The 23,883-nt window shown below is 49.6% G+C and overlaps 1 protein-coding gene across 4 annotated transcripts in view; it reads left to right on the top strand.

Annotated features, from left to right (window-relative positions):
• Positions 1-23,674, top strand: part of TTLL4 (tubulin tyrosine ligase like 4) — a 34,237-nt gene extending 10,563 nt beyond the window's left edge. For 2 of the 4 annotated variants that reach the window (XM_047721187.1, XM_047721190.1), the window contains exons 2-20: positions 8,283-8,434; positions 9,414-11,007; positions 11,877-11,986; positions 12,341-12,404; positions 14,348-14,469; positions 14,887-14,997; positions 15,356-15,432; positions 16,152-16,343; positions 16,444-16,526; positions 16,754-16,882; positions 18,293-18,415; positions 18,713-18,811; positions 19,117-19,251; positions 19,640-19,777; positions 21,129-21,231; positions 21,828-22,038; positions 22,182-22,252; positions 22,638-22,723; positions 23,137-23,674. In XM_047721187.1, the coding sequence (XP_047577143.1) occupies positions 9,512-11,007; positions 11,877-11,986; positions 12,341-12,404; positions 14,348-14,469; positions 14,887-14,997; positions 15,356-15,432; positions 16,152-16,343; positions 16,444-16,526; positions 16,754-16,882; positions 18,293-18,415; positions 18,713-18,811; positions 19,117-19,251; positions 19,640-19,777; positions 21,129-21,231; positions 21,828-22,038; positions 22,182-22,252; positions 22,638-22,723; positions 23,137-23,395 (3,609 nt within the window). In that variant the 5' untranslated portion in view covers positions 8,283-8,434; positions 9,414-9,511 and the 3' untranslated portion in view covers positions 23,396-23,674. Of the gene's footprint in view, positions 1-8,282; positions 8,435-8,751; positions 8,845-9,413; positions 11,008-11,876; positions 11,987-12,340; positions 12,405-14,347; positions 14,470-14,886; positions 14,998-15,355; positions 15,433-16,151; positions 16,344-16,443; positions 16,527-16,753; positions 16,883-18,292; positions 18,416-18,712; positions 18,812-19,116; positions 19,252-19,639; positions 19,778-21,128; positions 21,232-21,827; positions 22,039-22,181; positions 22,253-22,637; positions 22,724-23,136 lie in introns of all 4 variants that reach the window. The other 2 variants (XM_047721189.1, XM_047721188.1) reach the window with 2 other exon arrangements.
• The last annotated feature ends 209 nt before the right edge of the window (positions 23,675-23,883 follow it).

Genomic DNA, 23,883 nt, shown 5'->3' on the forward strand with positions numbered 1-23,883 from the left:
ACAACTGCATTTGGTTGTCTTGTCGTTTTTGCCTCCTGTAAGTGGAATAGTTCCTCAGCCTTTGTCTTTCATGAGCTTGACACTGTTGGAGAGTACAGACTAGTTATTCTGTAGAATGACCTTCAACTTGGTGTTGTCTGATATTTCCCTTTGTATTCAGGTGGTGCATTTAGGTCAGGAAATCACAGATGTGATGACGAGTCCTTCAGTGAGTCCTGTCATGAAGGGCATAGTGCCAATTTGTGCTCTTCCTGATGATGGGAACTTTGATCACTTGATTATGGTTATGTCTGCCTGGTTTCTCCACTGTAAAGTTATGGGTTTGGGGTTTTTTTTTTCAAGATGTATTTATTTATTTATGTGAGAGAGGGTACACATGGCTGGGAGTGGGGAGAGGGAGAGAGAAACTAAGCAGACTCCATGCTGAACATGGAGCCAACGTGGAGCTTGATCTCATGACCCTGAGATCACCATCCAAAACAAAACCAACAGCGCAAGGCTCAACAGAGTGGGCCACCCAAACACCCCAAGTTGTTTCTTTTTTCCCTTTTGTAATTAATAAATATCTGTGGAGAGGTATTTTGAGACAATAGAATGATCCCATTTCCCAGTAATCTTTCACCCACCAATTTTAGGATCCACTGATGAGTTTTGCCTGAAGCAGTTATTACCATGGTGGTTGTCAGTGGTGATTTTCTGTTCTTATCCGTTGGAGTTCTTTTGTGAGGGAGCGTTGTTCCTTCTCCCCCATTCATTCATTCATTCTTTTATTTATTTATATCACTGTGGATTCATGGATTCTTGCTTTACGTAGTCTGATACTCATTTATTTTGCTGCTCAGGTTGTCCCAGATTTGATTAGAGGGAGCCTCTTTAGGCCCTTTAAATCCTTTTTTCCTCTTCCACCTTTAATGACTTCATTGAGGTATAATTTACATACCATGCAATTGATTCCTTTACTGTAAAAGTAGAGCTCAATCACTTTTAGTAAGTTTGTAAGTTTGTGCAACCATCACCACCATCTGGTTTCATTTTTTATTTTATTTAATTTATTTATTTATTTATTTATTTATTTTTAAGATTTTACTTATTTATTAGAGAGAGAGAGAGCGAGCAAGAGCATGCAGAGAGAGTGACAAGGAGAGGGAGATTCCCCACTGAGTGGAGAGCCCGATGAGGGGCTTGATCCCAAGACCCTGAGATCATGACCTGAGCCAAAGACAGACTCTTAACCATCGAGGGGCACCACCCAGGTGCCCCCACCATCTGCTTCTAGAACACTTTCATCACCCTCATTAAATTCCCTCATTCCCAATTATAGTCATTCCTTGTTCCCACCCTCAGCCTCAGGCAACCACTGATCTACTTTCTATCCCTATAATTTTGTCTTTTTTAGAAATTTTATAAAAGTAGAATCCTACAATATATAGTCTTTTGTGTCTGGCCTCTTTTTCTTAGCAGAATGTTTTTGAGGTTAATCTAGGTTGTTGCCTTTTATTGCTGAGTAACATTCCATTAAATGGCTATATCATATTTTGTTTATTGTTATTATTACCAGTTGATGGACATTTGGATTATTTCTAGTCTTTGCCTATTAAGAAAAATGCTGCTATGAATATTCGTGTGTAAGTGTTTGGACATAATGCTTTGATTTTTCTTTGGTAGATACTTGAGAGTGGAATCGTTGGGTCATTATATGTTAGTTTTTACAAAACTCATAATTTTTTTTTAAAAGATTTTATTTATTTATTTAACAGAGAGAGAGAGACAGATCACAAGTAGGCAGAGAGGCAGGAGGGGATGGGGGAAGCAGGCTCCCTGCTGAGCAGAGAGCCTGATGTGGGGCTTGATCCCAGGACCCTGAGATCATGACCTAAGCTGAAGGCAGAGGCTTAACGCACTGAGCCACCCAGGCACCCAAAACTCATAATGGTTTTCAAAGTGGCTGTATCATTGTATCATTGTATATTCCCATCAGCAATGTAGGAAGATTCCAATTTCTCCATATTGTGGTCAACACTGTTATCAGTCCATGTTGGTTATAGCCATTCTAGTGGGTATCTTATTGTGGTTTTAATTGTCATTTTCCTAATGACTGAAGATATTCATCATCTTTTCTTGTGCTTATTAGTCACCTATGTATTTATTTAGTGAAATATTTATTCAGATGTTTTGGCTATCTTCAAAATTGCCTATTTAAATATTTTTTTAATTGGGTTGGTTTTCATCTTCTTGAGTTCTGAGAGTTCATAGCATATTTTGGATACAAGTCCATTATAATTGCAAATATTTTCTCCCAGTTTGTAGATTTTTCTTTTCATTCTCTCAGTAGTGTTTTTCTAAATTCTTCATTGATATAATCCAGTTAATAGCTGGACTATTTTTTTTAAGATTTTATTTATTTGAGAGAGACAGCAAGAGAGGGAACACAAGCAGGGGGAGTGGGAGAGGGAGAAGCACGCTCCTTGCTCTAGTCCTGATGTGGGACTAGGTCCCAGGACCCTGGGATCATGACCTGAGCTGAAGGCAGACGCTTAACAACTGAGCCACCCAGGCTCCCCAACAGCTGGACTGTTAGCACATTTTCTCTTAAAAATTTTCAATTGCCCAAAGCCAGTAACATTTTCTCCTATGTTTTCTGCCTGAAGTTTTATAGTTTTAGTTCTTATATTTAGCTCTCTGATCCAGTTTGAGTTAATTTATTGTATAAGGTAAGAGTCCGAGTTCATTTTTTTATACACAAATAGCCACTTATTCCAACATCATTTGTTAAAGGTTATCCTTTTCCTCATTAAGTTGCATAGGCAACCTTATTGTGAATTAATTCACCATAAATGGAAGGGTCTATTTTTAGACTCTGTTTGGTTCTGTTGATCTATATGTCTATTCTTATGCAAATACCATATTATCTTGATTACTATAGCTTTATACTAAATTTTGAAATCAGGTAGTGTAAGTTCAGTTTTGTTCTTTTTTTTTTTTTTTTCCAAAATTGTTTTTGGCTGGTCTAGGTCTTTTCCATTTCATATAAATTTTAGGATCAGCTTATTAGTTTCTCCAGAAAAGCCTGCTGGGATTTTGATAGGAATTGTGTTTACTCCATAGGTCAGTTTGGGAAGAATTTGCCATCTTAACAATATTGAGTCTTCTAATTCATGAACATGTTATATCGCTCCATTTATTTAACTTTTTAATTTCTCTTGGGAGTGTTTTGTAGTTTTCAGTGTACTTTTTTAATTTCAGTTTTTACTTGTTAGTGTATGAAAATAAATCAGTTTTTGTATCTTGATCTTGTATCCTACAATCTTGCTAAACTTGCTTATTTTAGTAGTTTTTTTGTAGATTTCTTGGGATTATCTATGTACAAGATGATGTCTCTGGCAAGTAAGTATAGTTTCACTTCTTCCTTTATAATCTGCATGCATTTAATTTCTTTTTCTTGCCTTGTTGGACTGGCTAGAATTGCCAGTGCAATGTTGAATAGAAATGAGGAGAGTAGGCATCCTTGCCTTGTTCTCAGTCTTAGAGGGAAAACATCTAGTGTTTTACTGTTAACTGTTACGTGAACTATTTCTATGATCTTATGATATGTCTCTATCAAAATTTGAGAATTTCCTCAGTTTTTGCAGCATAAGAGACAGTCAGGTTCATCTGATACTTTTCCTGCTCCAGCTGTTCTCCAAGGAGCTCTAGTTACTTGGTTTCTTTTATTGACAAATAGTATGTAGTGATCAGGGTCCAGGCAGTAGGTGAGTAACAATCGCTTTTTAACTTTTCTCCCAGTGTTTTTGGAAATCCCAGCCATCTAGTTATATAAAAACTGTAAGAGCCAGAAGCAAGGGTTTTCTTTGAGTATATCCCAAAGCACTTTTCAGTTGTTTTTTTAGTGCCAAGTCAGACCTGCCACTGAAGAACCCAATTACTGGTAATATAATAAATTTCACAGAAGTTTCCAGATGACAAGACTACTGTGTCTTTTTATTAAAAGAACACTATATGTACTGGCTGAAATTTTGCAGTGGAATACTTGTTGCCTTCTCCAGGTGCGTCCCCCTCCCCACCCTTCTTCTTGGTAGCTTGAGAAGAGGGCTGAGGGGAGAAAGAGCATTTGATGCCAGTCGTAACGAGCATGATCACTGCCATCCCTTGACTGTTTAGTGTGGACCATGTGCTGTGCTGTATGTGAATTCTCTAATTTGATTTCACCACTACCCCGCAGGAGGTTATGATACTTCCTTTCTTTTCTTTTCCCAAACATTCCAGCTGTGTGGTTTTAGCACTGAATGAATTCACTGTTCATCAGAGCTCAGACTTGAGTTATGAAGGGGTGGTGACTACTGGTCCAGCAGGGCCGAAAGGAGCAGTAGTGCCCTGGAGACTCTCAGAATACTGCACACAAATGTCATGTGGTTGTTTGTTGTTTGTTTGTTTTGAAAGACTAAACAAGCAAACTAGAGAACTGTTCCCCCACCCCTGCCCCATCCTCCTCTCACCCGTCTCCCCAAGGTATCTGCCATAATAGTTTGGCGTAAATTCTTCCAGATCTTTGGTATTTTTAAAAAATTATTTTAATTTTTATAATTATTTAATTATTTAAATTATTAATTATTTTAATTTTTAAAATTATTTTAGTTTGGGCTCCCAGCATGGAGCCCAGCACAGAGTTTCAACTCATGACCCCAAGATCAAGACCTGAGCTGAAATCAAGAGTCAGATGCTTACCTGACGGAGCCACCCAGGCGCCCCAAGATTTTGTTTTGGCATAAACATATTTGAATGTTCTGAGAGCTGTTTCAGAGAGACTCTCGTTCCCAAGAACCTTCTCCTAAGCTGCTCTGCCCTAAACTAACCTTTCTTTTCAGCTGGGCATTTTCCTGTTTGGACTTTGATTAAGGAACTTAACCAGAAACAGACTTCTTTTGTTTTTTTTTTTTTAGATTTATTTGTTTATTTGTCAGAGAGAGAGTGCACAAGCAGGGGGAGCAGCAGGCAGAGGGGAGGGAGCAGCAGGCTTCCCGCCGAGCAGGGAGCCCGATGCAGGGCTCTATCCCAGGACCCTGGGATCATGACCCGAGCTGAAGGCAGATGAAGGCAGACACTTAACCGACTGAGCCACGCAGGCGCCCCCAGAAACAGGCTTCTAAACTCGCACTCTGCGGACAATAGAATAGTGTTTGTATCCCCTCTTCAGCCCTTAAGTCCTCTTATTCCCCAGAGATAATGTGTAGGAGCAAGAAAGATAGAAGATTAATAGCTCTGTGAAATGTGTTAGATTGTTCAAAATCCTTTTTTCCAGGTGAGGTCAGTGTGTTGACTCCTCAAGTAAGTCCCTCACAAGCTGTCGATTGGAGGGTCGACTGATGGTGGATCCTTTAGGTTTAGTCAGAGAGTAAGTATGAGTGCCTTTGGTTATTTTTAAGTAGGGGATATATGTGGTTTAGAAGTGTATGAAAATTGAATGAAAATAATGGGATCTGTAAATCCTTTAATTTATATAATCACCAATTACTCTAAGTTTAGGTTTGCTTCAGTTGGGTATTTTTTAAAGCAAGGCTTCCATTAGTAGCCTGTGTGTGAGGCTTCCTATGTATATAAATGCCTTTCCTTCTTCTCTTGTCTTTGATGTCTCATCCTAAAATGTTTCCTTTGAGATGGGCAGGCCATCTGTGAGAACTGTAGGTACACACACAGACACATCAAGTGTGTGTCACCACAGTGCACTTAGAAACTTGAGGGAGGTGGAGGGAAGGATCTCCCAGGCATTGTGTCAGGAGCCCAGGGGACAGGCTTTGTGGCCTCCGGGAAGAATAGCCTTCTGAGAGTATGCTCTCTGTGGGGACTGGCTGCCAGACAGTGTTTGCCTGTCTAGAGTCTGACTTTATGGCAGAAACCACAATTCTCAGGGTGTTGTATTTTGCAACTATTTCTCACTTCCTCTACTTCTTATATCTTGGACCACCTAGGACTTTTCCAAGTTTGTCACTCCTCATTCCTATAAGAAGATGGGGTCCTTCCTTGGCACCTGAATGGCAATGCTATTAACGGCCCTGTCTTGGAAAAGGTGGCCTGTGGCAGCAGTAAGAGGGTCCTGGGACCTGGGTTGCCTGAATTCTCTGGCCAGGTCCCTGCTTCCCTTCCACATGGGGTTTTGATTTCATCAAGAATCTCTGTAAAGAGAAGGAAGAGGGCTGCTTTTAGCAACCATTTCCTCATCTAAACCAGACAGTACTTCTGAGGCAGGAACTGTGATACCAGGTCAGAACATTTGTATGTGGTACTGTTAGGAGTGATACTGTTTACCTCATGTTCTCGAATCTAGTCCGTGCAGATTATCTGACGTGACAGACTTGTTTTGCTTGGCATTTCCTGACAGTCATCTTAGCCAACCCTGGCCATCGTTTACTTTCAATGGGGCCCTTTCCCGGAAAGAGACTTCTATTGAACCGTCTTCTCATCTGCTTGGCCCCTGTGTCCAGATAATGCTTCCTTAGGAAGACAGGTGGCTCTTTTCTAAGCTGCCATCCTACACATCACGGGGACTGTGAGAGGAAACAAAGTGTGGGGAACAGCCACTGCAAAGACATAAAAGATCTGGAATCGCACTAGAGAGAGAAGAGTCCCTTTGACTCTCTCTGGCGCTTGCCCAGCTGGCCAGCTTTGCACTCTACCTGGGAGCGGGCCACTTGCAGCCTCTGAAGAGGGTGGGAGCGTATTCTTGGCTTCCCTCTTCCTCATCTGGATTAGCAGTCAAGTTAGCCAGATGCCAGGCCACTCGCATTCAGTATTCCTGGCCCTGGAGATTCGTGTGCTATAACGCAGAGAGGCAGATGCCTCCTGGTGTGTGCAGAAGGGAGGAGTGGAGGGTTCTGTTCACTTGGCCCCGGGGTGGTGTGCAGTACTCGTGGCAGGGGGTGGGGTGGGAGAACGCATGCTCTTACAAGCTTCACCCCCCAGGGCCTCAGTATGAACTGGGAGAGTGGTTCCAATCTGAGCTCTGTCTTGTCCCTGAAACCGAAGGGTGATTTGAGGGGACAGGGACTGAGCATGTTTCCTTCCTGTTTAAGAGGCATGTGGAGTCAGACAAACTCGAGTTTTAGTCTTGGCACCACTCATTATTGGTTGTTTAATTATAGAAGAGTTATTTCGCTTTTCTGATTCTCGGATTCATTGTCAGTAAATCGAGTGTAAGGTTTTTGTGAGGATTGCATAAGAGAACAGAGGTAAAGTGCCTAGCACAGCACCTGGCATTTATTAGGTGCCCAGATCAGTGTTGATCACTGCCAGTGTGTGTCCCCTTCATTTACTGAACTTTTGCAGTTTATTCATTCAACAGAATACTGAGCGCGTACTGTGTTCCAGATGCTGCAGGGGACACGAGCTAGTGGAAAATGCGCGTGTGGCTCCTGGTCAGACAAGTGGTACATTATTCAAATTCGGGGTCGTAGAAACAGCGACAGTGGCCGGCACGCGGCTGAGGCACCCCCTTCAAAGTGGAGAGTCTGGGAAGGCTCCCTAGAGAAGGGGGTATTCAAGTTGAGTACTTTTCAAGTCTGGTCAAAGAGAAGGAAAGGACTCCAGGGAGGAGCACTTACAAAGGCCTGAGGTCTGAGGTAGCAGGATGCGCATGAGGAACCACAAAATGGGTATTTTTCAAGCCGACCAGTGCAGTTCTATTTCCTTGGCCCTTCTCTCCCGTCACTTTGGTGTGTCTGTTGGCCTGCACGGGTAGGGCAAGGCATGGATTCCTGGAAGAGGATGACGTGAGTTGGGACTGAATCTGTTGAGTATACACAACACACACACGCGGTCTGGTAAAGTCCCTGGCAGACTTTGACTCTTCCCTTGTGTCTGCTTCGCTGTCATAAATGCACGGAGTGTAATTAGCCCCTGCACCGTATTTCCGTGGTTTAGACTCGGTGGAGGTCCATTTTCTGTCTCCTTAATTTGAGGTTACAGGCATCAAAATCTAGTTTTAGAACTTAGGCTGTTTTTAGCCCACTCTGAGATGGAATGTTGGCAGTCATGAGTCATGGTTCTTGTCCTCTCTCCTTGAGAAAGAATCCACATAAGTCAGCCTTTGCCCAAAAAGAGAGTGACGTCATGTGGCTTCTGTAGGCTTTGTGTTTGTAGACAACACCAACAGTTCCTACAGGTGGAGGCAGGAGTCATGGATCTTCCTTGGCCATTAGTCTCTTATCAGAATACGAGGTCCTCTCCCCGTTGAAGTTTGTATTTTAAAGTAACTTGAACAAAAAAATTCTCTGCTAATTCTTTCCCTCTAGCCACTGCAAAAACACTTCCTTGGAAAGGATGCCAGGATTCCATTCAGAATTATCCCAGATGAGTGACTTCTTATAGAAGAGTCTTGTTTTTCCCCCTCTGGATGCTGTCATTTGTGAAAACTGGAGATTATTTTGTGACTTTGATTTAGAAAGTAAGTGACCATGCCTAACGACTGTTTGGAACTCAGAATTAACTGGCTGGTTTTGCCATAGAGGAAACATCGAATGAGGGCCTGAGACAGGCCCTCCCTCCCTGCTCTCTGCCGCCTACCCCCCCCCCCGCCCCCTCCCCCCGCCAAGATTAGCCCAACTGACACCTGGGGGCTTGGGATAAAGCAAGCTCTCCTCCTCCTTCCCCTGTTTTCTACCCCCTAAACTTTCCTGTCCAACCATGGCTGCCGTAAATAAGGTCACTTTAAGAAAAAACAATGTTGGTGTCCAGTTCCATTTTGTTTCTTCTTTTTCCCAGTGACACATGGGATGGGCTCTAAGTCTGTATAGCTTATAGCGAGACGATTAAAGAGGTGAAGTCACGGTCTCAGCTTCCGAGTGAACTCCGGAGGTCAGTAAGGGGAATTATCTGCTTGTATCTCATCTTGTCACACCTAGCCGTGAAAAGCAGACCACACTAGGGGCTGCTGAGAATTGGTCAGGGACGAGTAGATGTAAAATAGGTTTCTCAAGTGACCCCTGAGCTTTCAGAATTGGATGGGGAGGAGGAAGATATTGGCTGGTTTCTCTGCCACCCCCAGACTTGCCTTATTCCGAGCCCCACTGGGCTTAGGAGAGGAAGGAAGCCACTCAGAGAAGTCACGGGTGGTGAGATAGATGTAGTTTTCCCTGGAGAGAGAGCTGAGGGCTCCGAGGGAGCGGGAAAACGTGAGCAGACTGCTTGGTGGAGCTATAAAGTCCCAGTCCTTGACAGAGCTGGCCCTGATTGCTTGAGGGCAGGCGGAAGACCCCTGCAGACCCCGTAGGAGTCCAGTGTCCTCTCTGGGTCCTAAATGACAGCTACGGCTGGTTCCCCCTGGGAAACGGAGGTGGGGCTCTGTTGCTTCACTAAGGACCCCTGTAGCCCACGCTTTGTCCTCCCGGGACAGTAACATCCCCAATGGATTCTCCTCCCTCCAGGTGGATAGATGGTGAGGATGCAGCTGCGACTACTGGAGGTGCGTGGCACCTGTTCCGAGTCTGGCCACGAGGCCATGTGGCCATGATGGGTGCCCCTCATGGCCTCAGCAGGAACCGAGCACTACAGTATTGGCCTCCGCCGGGGAAACAGCTTCAAGCAGAGAGGCCCCTCAGGCTCCGTGCCCACCCGGCCACCAGAGAGACCCTCTGAGGGCAGAGGCTGGGCTCAGGCCCATCAGCAGGTGAAGCCAATCTGGAAGCTGGAGAGGAAGCACGTGGGGACACTGTCAGCAGGCTTGGGCCCTGGCCCCTTGGGTGTTCCGCCGCAGCCAGCCTATTTCTTCTGCCCCAGTGCTTTATGTAGCTCAGGGCGCTCAGCCGTCCTTGCGAGCCCCAGCAGCTCCTGTTACCTGCCCTCCCTCCCGGACCTGTTCAGCGGGACCCTGCTGTACCGCCGCGCCAGCTACAGGCACAAACCTTACCAGCAGCTGGAGTCCTTCTGCCTGCGCTCAGGCCTGCCGGAAAGAAGACCTCTCTCTCTCCCTCAGAAGAGCCTCCCCATCAGACTCACTGCCAATAAGGCCCCTTCTTTCACGTTCTCCCCCATGGCCCAGCCCATGGCGTCCTCATCCACAGATCCATACCTCTCACTGGGAGCGGCCGGGGAAAACCCTTCAGGGAAGAGCCTGGCCTCTGCCATCTCAGGGAAGATCCCGTCTCCGCTCGCCGCCCCCTCTGCCTACAAGCCCACGCTGAATAACAACTCCTTCATGCGGCCAAATAGCACTAAAGTGCCTTTATCGAAGGCCCCAGAGGGCCTGAAGCCAGTATCCTCCCCCATGATCCATCTTGTCCCCTGGCATCATTCGGGGGGCACCGGGGACTGTGTACTCCAGCCTGTGGAACATAAGGTGCCCAAGAGCGATGGCACTGTCCTTGGTGAGGCCCCCGCCCCTGGCACCCTGTCTGCCCCTAGCTCTTTAGACACTTTGACCACCAGCGTGGCCTCTGCCCCGTACACCCGGAGTCACTTAGCCACCAGAACAGAGCTGCCCCCCTGTGGCCTGGATGGTGGCTTTGTTTCTCAGGCTCTGGCTAAGGAGGTTCGGTTCACTGAGGCTGTGAGGAAGTTGACTGCAAGAGGCTTTGAGAAGACGCCAAGGCCAGGCGGCCAGTTTGAACAGGCTTGTTTCATGAGCCCCAGCTTGCAGTGTGATCTCCTCACCAGGAACCGGCAGTGGAAGTCTCCCATGGTTGGCCAGCAGTTCCCTCAGGAGGATGCTGGAGCGAACAAGCAGGCCCTCCCTAGCACCTCGGACACCTTGGAGTTGGACAGTACCGTCTTCTGTACCAAACGCATCAGCATTCACCTCCTTGCCTCACATGCCAGTTCGCTCAGCCACAGCCCTGCCTGTGGATCTGCGATTGACCCCCCAGCACTTGGAGAAGACAAAACTCCCATCCTGCCTTCTCCCCCTCAGCCCCTTGGTGTAGCCGATGTGGCCACCCGCCTCTCTTCCATCCATCTGGGCCAGCTTGGGAAGGAGGGGCCTAAGGAAGCCAGGGGCCCGGACTCCCCTACTAGGGATAGCAGGTAAGTTAGAGAAAGTTTTCGATGCCTTTAGAGCAGTGGACTATATACACCATAATTTGGTGACCCTAACCCTGCATCTCTGAAAGTGGTTTTATTTTTTTGGCTGCCCTGGCATTTTGGTTTCCAATTTAGGGCAGAGGTTGGCAAACTAGACCAGCATGTGGGCCAAATCTTACCTGCTGCGGGCTTTTATAAATAAAGTTTTATTGAAACGCAGCCTCACCCATTCGTTTACTGCCGTCTGTGGCTACTTTCATGTCCCGATGGTAGGATTGAGTAGTTGCAGCAAACTGAATGGCCCGCAAAACTGGAAAGATTCACTATCTAGTCCTTTAGAGAGAGTTTGGCAGCCCTGCTTCAGGTTATAATCAGGAAGAGATAATGCCAAATATTGGGGCCTGCAAATTCTCTACTTAATTCCATGCCAAACCAGACTCTCTGTCATTCCTTGTTTGGTAGCCATTTCAGAGTTAGGGCATACACAAACTTGGCTCCTTCTCTTGTGCCTTGTTACTTCTCTGGAACCTTGGTCCACCAAGGCCTTGTGCAGAATTCCGAGGTCTAGGGGCCTTTGAAGTCAATTACCAGACATTCATTGATGGTGTTTTGTATGCAGAACTTTGCACTGATGTGCTATGAGGGAGAAGATGGGAGATGGAGTGCCTCTCTGTACAACAGGGGCTGTAGGGTTGAGGAACTATGGCTAGACTGAAACTCTGAGGGCCAGAAAAATGAGTTGTGAGATCTGGACAAGAGACAGCAAGTCATCGAGTGGGGAGGAGACGAACACTGGGAAGTGATGAAGCGATGAGAATCTAGCTGTGACCTCCCTTACGGAGGTTGGGCTGGGGCATGATTCTTTCTTATAGTTCACCTGCAGACGTGCAGCTAGACCTAGGTGAGGCTGAAGATCTAGAAGAAGAGCTAGTCGATGGTTTGGAGGACTGCTGTAGCCATGATGAGAATGAAGAGGAAGAGGGTAAGTAAGGGGCCCTCTCCCCTCCCAGCTGGGAAGTGGTCACCACCCTCGAGAGAAGGGCTGACAGTTGTATGCTGGGTCCTTGACTCACTTTATCACCTGCAGTAATCGTTTGCCTTATGGGTCCGAGGGTGGCAGTGGCTTCTGGGAAATTGGTTCACTAGCCCTGCAGTCCACCAGTCTTCTTTCCTCTGTGCTACTGCTAAGCTCACAGAAGGCTGTTCGAGGCTGCATGTTGGTGCTCGTGGCTCCGCGGGAAGGCTGAGCCGGGATGCCCAAGGAAGCACAGCCTGGGCGTGGTGGGTTTGTGTAGCAGCCTCTGCCAGTGGAACGTCTCTGCTCTGTCCCCTCCAGGAGACTCAGAGTGCTCCTCGTTCAGTGCCGTGTCCACCAGCGAGTCGGTAGCGGTGATCTCCCGGTGAGTGTTGTGTCGATTGTTGGTACAGGCTTATTTGCTGTCTCTTTAAGATTATAAAGAGAGGGGTGCTTGGATGGCTCAGTCAGTTGAGCATCCGACTCTGGGTTTCAGCTCTGATTATGGTCTCTGCACTCAGCAGGGAGTCTGTCGAAGATTCTTCCCCTCACGGCTCCCCTCATTGCTCCCCGCCTCCACCCCCTCCCCTGCTTGCTCACCTGTGCACTCTCTCTTTCTCTCAAATAAAGACAATAAATCTTTAAAAAACAGAAGATTATAAAGTCATGAATGGCCATGTTAACTGTAACTCATTTTTACCAGATTTTGGCATTTGGGACTTTAGTTTTCAAATAAGGACCAATGGAAGGGACTAGAAGCATATTTTATTGTTCGGGCTTAAAAATAGTACAGTGTTTCTTAGACTGCAGTTTGGTCGTTAGTTTCTAAGAAATTGTTCCAAGTAAAAAGAAAAGGATTTCAAGCAGTGCTTAGAAAATTAATTAGGAGTTAATGGAGAAACATAATATTTGGCCACCCCACAAGGGTCATTGCCACCTTACATCATAAGTGTGCCCCACTATCAGACACAGTTCTGAGATGTACATATTTTTGTGTGAACATAATCTTTGTCCCTCTGAGCTCAGTGTCCAGGAGTGCAGTTGCTGGGTCGTATGGTAGTTGCGTGTTTAATTGTTGTGTTTCTTAAAGATTTTATTTATTTGAGAGAGTGAGCATGAGGGGTGAGCAGAGGGGGAGGGAGGAGGAAAGAATCTAGTGCGGAGTTCGACTCGGGGCTGGATCTCACAACCCTGAGCTCATGACCTAGTTCACCGACTGAGCCACCCAAGCGCCCCACTTGTTTAGTTTTTTTAAGAAACCGCCAAAACTTTTCCAGAGTGGCTTTACCATTTTACATTCCTGTCTTGTCTTATTTCTAAGCCTTAACTCCTTCTCCTTGATTTTCAGCAGTCTTAAATTCTAATACTCCATAAATTAAAAAGCTTTGAAATAAAATATTTTGGAAATGAGGAATTGAGAGTTGAATTCATTGGAACTATTTAGCTGAGAATTAGTATTTAACTGGACCCAGTAACATTTTGAAATAATCTTAAAGATTTCAAACAACCGAAGTGTTTTCCGTACTAGTGCCCATTTCTGTTGTGCTGCAAAATAACAGGTAGAATGGCTCTTTATAAGCTAAAGATTAGTCTTAAATAGTAATCTTTGTGGGTCATGTCAGCTCAGCAGAGAGAGTGATAACTGCTATTTAAAGACATGGTCTGGGTCTCTCCTGTACCCGATAGCTGAGGTGTTCAGTTTTTAGAGATCCCTTGAGATCGCCTTGGCTACGCCATGGTGGGAGCAACGGTTGGACCCCAGCGGCCCACTGCTCCAGATTCCCAGACCTGCATTATCACACTGATGTCCCAGATCATTTACAAAATGGCGAGCAGCCTTCATCATCTGCACATCTTCAGATTAGCCTAAATATAAAATGAGTTAGAAGTATCCCTATTTCTTTCCTTTCTGTTGCTTTTTCCCCTTTATCTTTTTAAAACTCTCTATACTTCTTCTTAGGTCTTTTCTGCTCTTCTTTCTTTTTCATTATCCATATCGTTTTCTCTCCTCACTTACTCCTCTTTGTTCAAGTGTTTCATACCTGCTCTCAGAAGCACTCTTTCCAGGGCTTTCCCTGCCCATGGCTTGTCAGGGGAAATGTTGGAGCTGTGTCACAGAAGGGAGTATGGGAAGGTCTGGCCTTTATGTGACATGTACCGGTGTTAGCTCTGGCACCGTGTAGATTCGTAGTTGCAGAACACTTACTGAGTACTTGTCTTTGCGGAATCCCAGTGCAAAAGACCGCACCCCTGAGGAAAGGACACAGTGACAGCACTTCGGGGGCGTGTCCTCCCCTTTCTCTACCACACGTCTGTTTTGCATCGTAGGAGCTGCGCGGAAATTCTGACCAAACCCCTCTCCAGTGAGAAAGTTGTCCGGCCAGCCCTTGTCTACAGCCTCTTTCCCAACGTGCCCCCTACCATCTATTTTGGCACCCGGGACGAGAGAGGTAACCCTAGCCAAGGGTCTGAGCCCCAAAGTGCCCCCAGGAGAAGGGTGCTAGCCAAGTTGGGAGGAGTGGGCAGGGGGGTGAAAGGGGCTTTCCAGAATGACCTTTCTGGTGCTCAGTTCCCCGCCTGGTTCACCAGCCTGATACTCGGAACTTTTCCATGTCTGTCCCTCAGCTGACTCTTGTCAGCTGCATCATCTCATGCTTCATTCCTGCCAACCTCCCTCCAGTCCATGTCCCTCAACTGCTGCGGCCCCCCTCTTCCTGCCAAGGGTGCTCCTTTGAAACTCTGGCCCAGAACACTTCTTAGTGACTCGTCTCCCTAGTGCAGGCTGGGCAGCGGCACCACCTTTCCACTTCTAACCCTGACTCTCCTGGTCTCCTTCACCCTCACCCCCCCCCCATCCCTTTCCCCAGTGGAGAAACTTCCCTGGGAGCAGAGGAAGCTGCTCCGGTGGAAGATGAGCACTGTGACCCCCAACATTGTCAAGCAGACCATTGGACGGTCCCACTTCAAAATCAGCAAGAGTGAGTCACCGGCCTTACTGTGAGCTTGTCCCCTGCCCTGTCAGATGGCCTCAGGGTTGGGGGAGAGCCCTGCGTACCTCCTGCTCTGCGGGGACCCTGGCCTGGATTTCCCACCTCATGGGAAGACATAGCTCTGAAGTCTCTCCGGACCGGAGCCTGGTCCTCGAAGTTAGAAGACAGAGAGCCATTGTTATGTTCCTGACCCCAGGGTCTCACGTAGGACAGCTCCACAGCGGCTCTTAGAAAACTGGGTCTGGGAGCTGTGCCCGGGCCCAACAGTGTGTCTAGGGCCTCTGAGCCTCTTGGCCCCAAGGACTGAGCTGCTAGCGGGACTGACTCCCTGATGTGCCTCCTGTAGGAAATGACGACTGGCTGGGCTGCTGGGGTCACCACATGAAGTCTCCTAGTTTCCGATCTATTCGGGAGCATCAGAAGGTAGGGGTCCTTTCTGGGGAGTCCCTCTCTTGGACTTCGGACCCGGCAGGAGGAGGTTGGTATGGGCAGGGGGAAAGAGGAGGGTGACCACGGAGAAGCCAGGACCATGCACAGAGCAGAGGTGGTACGGGAGGAGCGGGCAGCGGGGCCCTCGCGGGTCTATGGCTGTCCAGCAGCACAGTGCGCTGCACTGCAGTGCCCCGAGGAGCTGCAGCCCCCCAAAACACTTCCTTCTCCAATGTGGCTTGAGCTGCGGCATCTGTTTCTGTGACTCCTGTCTCTGCTGTGACTGCTGTGCATTGCCTCCAGTCCTCCAAGTTGGGTGTGCACAAAGAGGACTCTGGTCTCCTGTTGTGACAGAGGAGTCCCTTGCCCCAGACTTAATGAAGGCCAGGTGCTTTCCTGTCTTTGCCCTACAGGCCGTTACGGCAGTAGACACTTACAGGAAATATCTTGTCTGACTTAATCACTGTTCTCTGGTTGTTCATGAGCTATCTACCCCTTGGGGGCACTACATTTTGGTGTTTTTTGTTTGTGTTTTAATCATCTTTTGGTGAGTGCTCTGCGGAGGAGTACTTATCATCAGGTGGTGACGGTAGAAGTGGATTGAGAGCTCAGTGTGTTGCTAAGGAAGTTGAAAGGACCCTGTGAGTCTTGCTGTCTTCCTCCTGGCCTTACCCAGGCCCTCTCCCTGCTCTCCCACTTTGTCCCTTCTGTAGCTGAACCACTTCCCAGGTTCCTTCCAGATCGGGCGAAAGGACCGGCTGTGGCGGAACCTGTCTCGCATGCAGAGCCGCTTTGGCAAGAAGGAGTTCAGTTTCTTCCCCCAGTCCTTCATCCTGCCCCAGGACGCCAAGCTCCTGCGCAAAGCCTGGGAGAGCAGCAGCCGCCAGAAGTGGATTGTTAAACCGGTGAGTGGATGGCGGCAGGCAGCGGGCCGAGGTCCGAGAGTGGGAGCAATGGAGTATTGGGCCGGCAGCAAATCTCCTCTCCCTTCCGCTTGCCTTCTAGCCAGCGTCAGCCCGAGGCATTGGCATCCAGGTCATTCACAAGTGGAGTCAGCTCCCCAAGCGAAGGCCCCTCCTGGTACAGAGGTGAGCTTGTCACCAGCTCACGCCCTACTCCTCATTTTCCCACCTCCCCAGCCCAGAGGGTCCCTTTTTATAGCGTTTCCCTGCCCTTTGTTCTCCCAGCCATCGACCTCCTTCAGCCAGCGGTTTTAAGGTCTTTACTTTGGGGACTGCTCGCTGGCTTCTGCTGTTTTACGTATTGAGCCCCATCTCATCGGTCACATCCCTGAAGCTGGCCATTCCCTGTTTAGGTATCTACACAAACCCTACCTCATCAGTGGCAGCAAGTTCGACCTGCGAATCTATGTTTACGTCACCTCCTACGATCCTCTGCGGATTTACCTCTTTTCCGACGGACTTGTCCGCTTTGCCAGTTGCAAGTACGTGGTCGTGCTGAGGCCTCACCCTGACAGCTCTGGGGACTTGTTTTCCTGAGAATGAGGGGAACTGGAGGATGCCGGGCTGAAAAACAACACATTTTGTGGGCAAAGGAGAAGTAGGTGTATCTGGAAAACCCAATCTTCCTTTCCTCTTGTGTGTCTCCTATCACACTGAACACTTCTGCCACTTCTGGTCACCAAATGCGTGGGACTTTTCCCCACAGGAGGCAGTTCTTTGCAACGTCAGCTGGGTAGCCTGCATTTTAACTCCTGTCTGACACTGGCCACCCCCCCCCACACACACACCCCACCAGAGTCTGAGCCCCCAGCTTGGGGCTCCGCGTCACGAGGTTGCCCCTTCCTCCTGCTTCAGACGCTGGTCACCAGTCCAGGTGCCTGTGCTTCTTACGGTCAGCTGGAAGTCAGAGGTTCCCGGAACCCCCTTCTCAGCTTCCATTAATTTGTCAGAGCAGCTCATCATAGCAGATGGTAAAGTTCGGTTACAGGCTAAGAGCCAGAGAGAAGAGACCAGGTGAGGTGTCAGAGGAGACAAGGCACAGGGCGGCGTGTGTGACAAGGGGTGCCCCGCTCCCTGGCCCTCTCTGGTCCCTACTCCCAGCACATCCCACAGGATCCCCCGCCCAGAACACGCACCTTGTATTTGGGGATTTTAGGGAGGCTTCATCACGTAGGCATGATTGATTCTCTTTTTAGCCCTTCTCCCTCTTAAGCGGGGAGAGGGGGCAGGGCCGAAAATTCCAAGCTTCTAATCATGGGTTGGTCTGTCTGGTAATCAGACCCTATCCAGGAACCCACCCAAAGTTGCCTCATTAGAACACAAGACGCTCCTATTGCCCAGGAAATTACAAGGGTTTCAGGAGCTGTGTGTCAGGAACTGGGATCAAAGACCAAAAGATGGTCTGATGGTGCTCTTATCACTGAGGAATTTATAAGGGATTTAGAAACTCTGTGCCAGGAACCAGGGACAGGGACATGCATGTAAGTTTCTTATTATAAATCGCATTGTCACGTGGGGAAGAGGAAACGAGAAGGTTCTCTACCTCAGTGACTGTGGGCTGTGTCCTCCTTGCAGGACTGAGGTGGGACGAAGGCGATCAGTCCCACGCGCCTTGCCCTGTGCTTCTCTTGCGCTCGGCCGGATCTTTTGTCATCTTCTTATATGAGAAATGAGTAAACATAAGTAAACTTTTCCTGAGTTCTGTGAGCTGCTCAAGATAAAGGAGCTGTGGTGTTCTAGAAACCTTGCCAACAGACATACTTCTCAGGCTCTTATGCATCTGGAAAGATCTATTTACTTGTCCTTTACTGCCTTGGGATTTGGGGAAACGTTTGGACCTCTGTCCACCTGCTGTCTCCCTATCTTACCTCTGCCTTTCTCCTCACTTCTAGGTATTCCCCTTCCATGAAGAGCCTTGGCAACAAGTTCATGCACCTGACCAACTACAGTGTCAATAAAAAGAATGCTGAGTACCAGGCCAATGCGGATGAAACAGCCTGCCAGGGCCACAAATGGTACCCAGGCTGCGTCCCCGTCAGGCGGAGGCCTAGGGGAACACAGGGTTCTGGGCTTTGGGGAGGCTCAGGGGCATGGTCAATGAGGTCAATGATGTAAAACCCAAAGGTCATATAAACACTGGGCAATTCAGAATTGGTCTGTTTCCATCCAAGCTCCTCTCTTTCTGAATTGAAAATCTCAAAAGAGACATGGAGAGAGCGCCTTTGGACCTCTTACTCCTTTTTCTTTCTCTTTTCGTCATCACCCATTCATAGAATATAACCCCACCCCCCCACCCCACCCCCGCCTTGCAGGGCACTGAAGGCTTTGTGGAACTACCTGAGCCAGAAGGGAGTCAATAGTGACGCCATCTGGGAGAAGATAAAGGATGTTGTTGTCAAAACCATCATCTCGTGAGTCACGCTGCTACCCTGGGTGTGGGGCCTTCCATGGCCTCCCCTTTTTTCACGGGCCTGCACACGGCTGTGCCCCAGACGCTGACCACACTGGGCGTCAGTTTCTGAGGACCAGAAATAGGAAGGAGTGGCTAGAATTCTGCCCTTTTACTGAACTTCCTCTCCAGAATCTGGCTCCAGATCAGAGGCTTCCCTAGGGAACTGCTTTTCCTGGGGTTCTTCTGTTCTCTCGTCTCTGGGCAGCTATAGCGAGGGCCCCGCGGGAGGAGCTGGGCTTAAGACGTGGTCTTCTCTGTGACCAGGTCGGAGCCCTACGTGACCAGCCTGCTGAAGATGTACGTGCGACGGCCCTACAGCTGCCACGAGCTCTTCGGTTTTGACATCATGCTGGATGAAAACCTCAAGCCCTGGGTCCTGGAAGTCAACATCTCCCCGAGGTAGGTGGGTTCTTGGGGCACTCGGAGCACAGCCCTGCCTGTGTCCTCACAATCCTCTTTCCGTTCTGGTCTTGCTGACTTCGGGAAGACCTTTCCTGCAGTAGATTTTGTGTTTTCCCTTCGTGATCTGTTTTTCACTCCTTCACTCATTCTAAGCCATTTTCTCAAGAAGTTGCTCTCTTCAACTTGATCCCTACCATGTGCTTTCCCCCGGCAAACAAAGGCCGTAGTCGGGAACCACCCCGAGTGAGGTGATCACTCTCTGTGGGGCAGCAAGTCCCCCGTGACAGTGCTCAGGGGTCGGGGAGGCAAGGTATCCACGGGCTAGCGCTGACTCAGGCGCATGGCTGGAAGCTATTCTGCTGCCCCTTGTACCCTTTCCCTGAAGCCTCCACTCCAGCTCCCCGCTGGACATCAGCATCAAAGGCCAGATGATCCGGGACCTTCTGAACCTGGCAGGCTTCGTCCTACCCAATGCAGAGGACGTCATGTCCAGCTCCGGCAGCCCCTGCAGCTCCAGCGCCAGGTCAGCCTCCGTGCTCGGCCCCGTGGTTCACGAGTAGCCCCCTGGGGACTCTGGGAAGGAGCAGAGCCCGAGTGCCCCTTCCTGCTCGGTCTCCCGTGCTGCACACTCTGCCCCCAAAGTCTTCCCGCGCACCTCTTCCCACATCAGTGCCCCTGAAAAGTATGGCTGGTTTTATCGCTCCTGGCTCAGGAATCTCCACAGGGCCTGGAGAATCAGCTTTAAACTCCTCACAGGGACACACGAGGCCGCGGCCTCCTTTTCCCAGGCGTCCCTCCCTCTCCTCCCCTTCCTGGCTCCTGTGCTCTGACCAGGCAGCCGCTCGCAGAAGCCCAGAGTTGAAGGATCGGTGAATGGAGTCTCCTCGATGAAATGGGCGTGGCTTCTGATTGTTCCTCCGTAATGTCCCTCCCCTCCTCTGCTCATGGGCTTTCTTCGTCCTGACACCCCCCCTCAGTCAGATCTCCCCGCTGGGACCTCACCCACCCACGAGAGCCTAGCTGCAGGGGGCATCTGCGTGAAGCCAGCTCCTCTTGGAACCACTCTTGAGGGGAGGGAGCTGATACTTGGTTGGGACCTTGCTGTGTGTCAGGAGAAAACCTGTAACTCCTCTCCACCTCAGCCCACGCAGCTGGTATCCGTGTCCTCAGCTGACAGATGCAGAGACTGGAAATCCCTGGGATTAGGCAGCCCACCCATGGTTATTCTGCTACAGAGTGGGAGAGCTGGGATTCCAGTCCCAATTTGCTGGGAACAACACTTGCTTTCCCCACCGTGTCTCGTGGACTCCGGTGTGGCTCTGGCTGTGGCTCTCACTTGACAGCCGCTGCTCTGTGGGCTCTGTGGAGGCCATCTTCGCGTCTCTGCGCAGTAGTGGTGGTGCCAGGGCTGGGGAAGCAGGGCAGGGAGTCTTGGAGTGTGCCCGGGTCGCACAGCCAGTGCCGAGCTGGGTATCGAGGGGCTGCCCACCAAATCCGACCGAACTCACGCACGCAGCGGTCCTTCCTGGCTCCTCTTTTCTTACCAGCCCATGAGGGTGCCTTGAACTCTTGTAGTTACCCCGTGCTGCTTGCTCTTCGGTGCTCAGGCTACTGCATAGAGTGCATCGCTGTCCCATCTACACAAGCAACGGGTGTTGTCTGTCCCAGCGTCTTTGTCTTCTCTCGAGAAGGGGGTGACTCCCTCCAACAAACCACTTAAACTTGGTGCCCCAGTGAGTCCCCTGACCCCAGCCAAGAGTTGTCTTCCTCCCCCAGCTATGCTAAGGGTCCTGAGAGGGACGCTCTTTCCACGTGTCCTCAGGATGCAAAGCTGCTGACCTTACCATTTGTTTCTCTTCCATCCACCGCATTAGCCTGCCCAGCTCCCCCAGGGATAAGTGTCGAGTGGCCCCGGAGCATTTCACTGCACAGAAGATGAAGAAAGCCTATTATCTGACCCAGAAAATTCCTGATCAGGTAGGAGATTTCCCTCCATCCCCAAGTGCCAACAGAAAATTTCCCTGGTGAGACATTTGGGAACCCAAGGCAAGCAGTTTTCCCTCTCTCCAAGACAGGGTTTCCTAACCCAGCTTCAGGGTCCCTTGGCGTGCAGGGATCTGCTGGCCTGTGTGTGTTTCCGGGAGAGAGTTGACGGCCTTTACCACGTGGCCAACCACTGCTCCTCACCCGATGCTTTCGTAACCATCCCCTGTTGTCTGAGCTGCCGACCCTTTGGGTTTCTTCCCTTGAGGTGCACTGAGCCCCAGGGGAGCTCGCTGTGTTCTTAGAGTCGATGAGAGTAGTAGTCCGAAGGCAGCTGCCGAGTCTGTTGCTAGATTCTGATCTTGACTCCATCCAGCAAACCTCTTAAAACCTCTGTGCTCTGGAGTATCTTCTCCAGACAGCAGAACGCCGTAGGCCTGGGAACAGACGGGGTCCCGAGCTGCCCCACTAGTCAGCCTCGGCGTTGCCTTGGGAGTCCTGCAGCCTTAGAACCTCAGAGCGGCGTTCCCGCATACCCTCCCCCGCGACCTCCTGTTCCATTCTCTTCCTCTCCATTCCTTGGGCCTTAGGACTTCTATGCGTCTGTGCTGGACATCCTGACGCCCGATGACGTGCGGATTCTGGTTGAGATGGAGGATGAGTTTTCTCGCCGTGGGCAATTTGAACGTATTTTTCCTTCTCGAATCTCCTCTCGCTATCTCCGCTTTTTTGAGCAGCCACGATATTTCAACATTCTCACCACCCAGTGGGAACAGAAGTACCATGGCAACAAGCTCAAAGGTAATGGATCCTCCCTGCCCACAGGAGGCCATGTGTAGTGAGCAATTAAATCCTAGTAGGCCAAGAAATGGGCCTCCCTGACAAGAAGAGTCCACCAATTGATTGCACCCTCTTAAGTCCCACCCCTGCTCATCTTGTTCTAGGAGTAGATCTGCTTCGCAGTTGGTGCTACAAAGGGTTCCACACAGGGGCCGTCTCGGATTCTGTTCCAGTGGTGAGTGACGCCATTGTGGGGCCAGGGGGCACCTCCAGTCAGCAGCCTCAGCCCTGCAGCTTAAGAGCACAGCATGGGTTGGTTGTAGGTCCAGACCCTCTCACTTCTCCCCTGTCTGTGTCTTCAGACCCTTCCCTTTCAGGGGAATAATGGCCTCCAGGATTCCCTGGGTGCCTTTCTTTAAAGGGTCAGAGTGCTTTGTAGCCTCAACTTCTGGTCCAAATCTGGAGAAAACGGAGATTTTTGTCCCACATGGGCCCATGCCTGAAGGGTAGGGAAGAGGCGAGCCCCACAATCACTCAGGTGGAGCCGGAAGAGAGTCCCAGGACCCTGAGCACTCCCGCCTGACTAGCCCTTTTGGCCTCACTGCTTCCTTTGCTTTTAGTGGTCTCTCCCAACATCACTTCTGACCATCCCGAAGGGTGACGTGGCACTCAGTGCGCTCTCCAAGTCCGAGACTGGCAAGCTAGGGTGAGTGCTGTCTGGGCAAGGCAAGGGTGCTGGCTGTGAGTTCAGGGAATTTTCTTCTTCCTCTCCTCCCAGATGATGATGAGCTCAGCGTTCTCCACTGGGGGTGGGGTGGGAACTCGGCCACCGTCTCTGCCTGGTGGTTCCCCGTGTGCCCGGCGCAGCTGAGCTGGAGTGTGGCTCACCTGCCCACGCAGCCCCTCTCAGCTGTGCCCGCTGCCTCTCACGTGTTCACATTTGCACCAAGCTCTCCGCCTTCAGATAAAGAAGATGTGTTTTGTGGTTCTATCTCCTATCTAGTCATGGTGTGTAGCCCCGGAAGGCTGGAAATGCCTGTCCGGACTCTGAAGGCAAATCACAGGCTAAAGTCCCAGCTACACAGCCATCTCACCCATTTCTTTCCCCACCTGTTTCAGGAAACACAGCTTCTCCGAGGGAAGCATACCGCTCTCTGAAGACGGGACCATCCCTAAGCCCAAGAAGACCCAAGCTGGCCTTTCTCCTCTCCCCGGGAAACCCAGCTCTTCCAAGGACCTTGAGGACACCAGCAAAGAGCCCAGCCTCTCCACCCAGATGTTACCTCTGATGAAGTACTCTGGGCAGACCTCGAGACTCTCTGCTTCGCCCACCTCCCAGTCAACCGGTGACTCACTCCTGGCTGCTGTGAGCTCATGACTGGCCTCTCTCCACTAGCCCCCACCTAGGAGCACCGGTGTTAGCTACCTCATGGGAACTGGCCGGCCGGCCGGCTGGCTAGCCAGCCTGAGCCCCAGCCCCTTCCTCAAAGTATTTTTTTGAAGTGGTTGAATTGCAGAGATGGGTATCTGGAGGGATGGAGGGGTGGTGGGAATGGGGAGAAGGTGAGGAAGGTTCACTGGCAGTACCTCTTATCTCTGCAGAAAAGCCACTGATGGCCACTCAGCCTTATAAAGCAGGGTTTGGTTTCTAACTTCAGAGAGCCGTGTGTGGTTTGTTTTCGACCTTGGTATGGTGAGAAGTTACAGCTCTAGAGGGGGAAACGCACCAAACACATTTTAGCCTAAAGTCCTTTGCCTGTAACTGAGGCAGTCTCTCCAAAGGTCCTTACCTCCTCAGGTCTCCCCCTCGGTCCCCGCACCCCATATCCTGTCCAAAGGAGCCACTTTGAGAACCCTTCAGACTTC

The sequence above is a fragment of the Lutra lutra genome, chromosome 3 (genome assembly GCF_902655055.1).
Source record: "Lutra lutra chromosome 3, mLutLut1.2, whole genome shotgun sequence".
NCBI classification, from domain to species: Eukaryota; Metazoa; Chordata; class Mammalia; order Carnivora; family Mustelidae; genus Lutra; species Lutra lutra.